The sequence below is a fragment of the Prunus avium genome, chromosome 2 (assembly GCF_965620075.1).
Source record: "Prunus avium chromosome 2, drPruAviu1.hap1.1, whole genome shotgun sequence".
Lineage (NCBI taxonomy): Eukaryota > Viridiplantae > Streptophyta > Magnoliopsida > Rosales > Rosaceae > Prunus > Prunus avium.
In genome coordinates, this window is record NC_142285.1 from 37,956,138 (window position 1) to 37,959,371 (window position 3,234).

A 3,234-nucleotide genomic window follows, 5' to 3' on the forward strand; every position below is an offset into this window, starting at 1 on the left:
ATCGAATTTTTTTAAAAAAAATACCCAAAACTCTTCACTTTCAACACCAAATCCTCATACATTTTCTTCTACTTCTACTATTATTCACTTTTTGCTCAAGTATTGACAAGTACGAACCCAAAAATTTTATCCGAAAATATTGTCCAAATTTATTGTTTAGGTAAACAAATTTGTGAAAAAAACAAAAAATTGAATAGTACTTGCCCTTTGCCCGGGCAACTGCTGGAAGTGCAACTTACTTTTTGCAAGGGCAGACACTATTCATGTGAATAGTGTCAACCTTAGCCCCCCCCTTGCCATGGCAAGGGTTTGACTGCTGGAAGTGCTCTAATGGCCCTTTGTGGCTAGTTTGTATTGGCCCTTTGTGACTAATTTTTCTTTTTACTGAATTATGAATTTCTCAACAACAAAAAAGACTAATTATACCATGTAACCACATTTCAGTACCAAAATAATTACTAGCCCACCTTCAACAACTTGTTTTGCACTTCCTTGTAAGCAAACCAGATTTAGTGAGAAAAAAGAAGGTGGATGGAAGTTGCCATGAGCAGCCCTTGGCATAAGGTTGGACTGAGAGGCAAAACTGGCACACACCAAAATATACACGCTTCCAAAATTGTGGTCATGCACTCGAAAGGATAAGATTAGTACTTTTATAAGTCTTTTTGTGAATCTCATTTTCATCAATCTTCATATGAACCATTGAACAGATTAACCCCAAGATTAGAGGGATGCATTTAATATGATCTGCAAGTGAGACACGTGTGTTTGAACTGAGGATCAAGAAATTGTCGAGCAATACTATTTTGGCATCTATTGGCCAGAAATTCAAAATCTGTGGTTTTGTTCACATTCGTAACCAGTTACCAGACCGCAGACAACTTGGAGTACGATGTGGTACGTGGACACTGGAACATGTTAGCAAACTAAGCTAAATTCCACAGGACCAACTTCATGAAAATGATATATTTTCTAGAGGAAGAAAAAGAAATTTGGGATAGAAGTTGTGAGTCTGTTAGTCAACGTTGGTTGACTATAAAAGCTTTACTGTGTCGTCATCTGAAGAATGAGTCACAGATCATTGCGTGTGTCACATGTATATGTAATTTGTAAAGCCCTAAAATGGAATTCTGACTATTAATTCATTCCTTCATTAATTTTAGAGAAAATTTTAGAGAAAATTTTGCACATGCCTTGCTGTTCATTGCTTGGTTATCATCAAAACTTACCATCAAGGCCTTATTCTTAGTCTCCCCAGGTGCACATGGGAAGAGGAGGCCCTGTCTTCATTTTCTTTGTTGGGCCTCTGGTCATCCCAGAGCCAAACAAAAAAATTATGACTTTCTTTTCTCGTTTAGAACCTGCTAGCTCTACTGTACTCAAGTTCGAATCCCACTCCATACAGAATAGTTTAGAGTACAGAATAGTTTAGAGTTGTTTAGATTATCGCTCGGAAGGAAAAAACTTCAAGATCCTATCCCACCTAGTGCAGCTTGAGCAAACATCACAAATTTTGTGTGTAAGGTGCTCTGTTTTCTGCCTCCTAAATTTCTTGTTTTGATAATACTAAAGAAGAATGAAACTTAAAAGAAGTTGCAGGTGAAGATATAGTAATAACATGTTAACAACAAACACTATTTCATTACATATATATATATATATATATATATATATGTATGTATATAATTAGGTTACAAAATCATTGCTTTGAATAAGCAGCCTTTATATTACAAGAATATTTATTTATATATATATATATATATATATATATATATATATATATATATAAACCTTAACAAATGATAACTTTATTGAAGAAATTTTCAAAGTATATTTTTCAATGTCTCGTCCGCAATTGGAGGTTAAGCTTAAATGTAACATCAACCCATGACCCAAATGACTGTTCATGTCCACAGAGGCTCCCAAGCTGTGCCCAAATTGGTCTCATCCAGAAAGCAGCTTGTGTCAAGGTAAGACTGTTGTTGCTGCTGCTGCTGCAAAATGGGGTCTTTGGATTGTGCCATGTCCATACAAATTAGAGCAATCAAATTGCCCTGCTGGCATTGCATGTTGAGAAGCTCAGCTTGTGTCTTGGCCAGTTGGGCTTGGAGCTCACTGACATTTTTCTGGAGCTGGCAAATTGCTCCTGCACAGCCATACACTGGGTCTCTGATTCTGGCATTGGCTTCATAAACCATGCTGCTCACTGCATCTGCTCTGTGAGACTCTGGAAGCTCCTGAAAAAATTTCACACATGTAACTTTTAATATATGCGTGCGATTTAGATTCACAGTTTGACGATATAAATAAAATCTCGCACTAGGGAGTCAGAGACAACCCACTTTCAAAATGACTGTACTTTCACAAAGTGAAAGTTGAAAAAAGGTTCCTGATCATGACCAACCTTACCTTTTGATGTGAACTTAATAATACAATAAAAATAATGAATAATTTACAGAATTTGTTATTACCTGCAAGAGCTTGATGATGTTGCTAGCTCCAAAGACTCTGTGGGCAATAGTGAACTTGAGGGGCTCGGTAGGAGGGAAATATGGAGCTAAAACACACTTCTCGGCGCACCTCCGGCGAAGAATCTTGCAGGCAGCACATGGGCTAAGAACAACAGGTGGTGGTGGTGGTGGTGGTGGTGGTGGTGGTGAAGGAGAGGTTGGATTATTACTGTTAGTGTTAATAATACTATTATTATTCTTAACAGCATAATTAGGAGAAGATAAATTAGATAATTGGAGAGAATTATTAGGAGAGGGAAATGAGGCAGTGGGAGAAGAAAGCTGGGATATTGAAAGTGGAGGGGAAGAAGCAGAGGGAGTTGAAGTGTTGAATTCCATTGCTTGTTGCTTTGTTTGTTTCTTTGTCTAATTGAGTGAGATATGAGGTGGAAGTTTTCAAGGAGGGGCCAATGTGCCTTCTCTTGCTTTGCTTGAATTAGAGAGCTGCTTTGAGTTCTATGTGTACACTTACATATATATAGAGAGATAGCATCTAAATTGTCGATGGCATTTGTGTCATCAATCTAGTGAGATGACGTCATCCCTATGAAATTACTTGCATTTATTTTATTTTTATTTTTTCAAATTTTATCTTCTTGTTGCCTAAGTTTTTCTTTTGAGTTTTGTTCAAGAAATCACTCCACATGTTTCTGCAGCCACTTTTAATTTCCAAGTCTTCCCTTTTTTGTTCTTTTCTTGGTCCTCTGGTTTTTGGGTAAAATTA

At 37.0% G+C, this 3,234-nt stretch overlaps 1 protein-coding gene across 1 annotated transcript; it reads right to left on the bottom strand.

Annotated features, from left to right (window-relative positions):
- Positions 1-1,746: 1,746 nt before the first annotated feature.
- Positions 1,747-2,944, bottom strand: LOC110760570 (LOB domain-containing protein 1-like). The gene is made up of 2 exons (XM_021962871.2): positions 2,472-2,944; positions 1,747-2,237 (listed from the first exon to the last, which is right to left on the bottom strand). Exons 1-2 carry the CDS (start codon positions 2,847-2,849, stop codon positions 1,905-1,907), a joined length of 711 nt encoding a protein of 236 aa, XP_021818563.2. The 5' UTR covers positions 2,850-2,944; the 3' UTR covers positions 1,747-1,904.
- Positions 2,945-3,234: the final 290 nt, after the last annotated feature.

Excerpts from the sequence above, each read along its gene's own strand:
- LOC110760570 (XM_021962871.2), bottom strand. The coding sequence starts at position 2,849 with ATGGAATTCAACACTTCAACTCCCTCTGCTTCTTCCCCTCCACTTTCA. Across the intron at positions 2,238-2,471 it reads ACATCATCAAGCTCTTGCAG|GAGCTTCCAGAGTCTCACAG; the intron begins GTAATAACAAAT and ends AAATTTTTTCAG.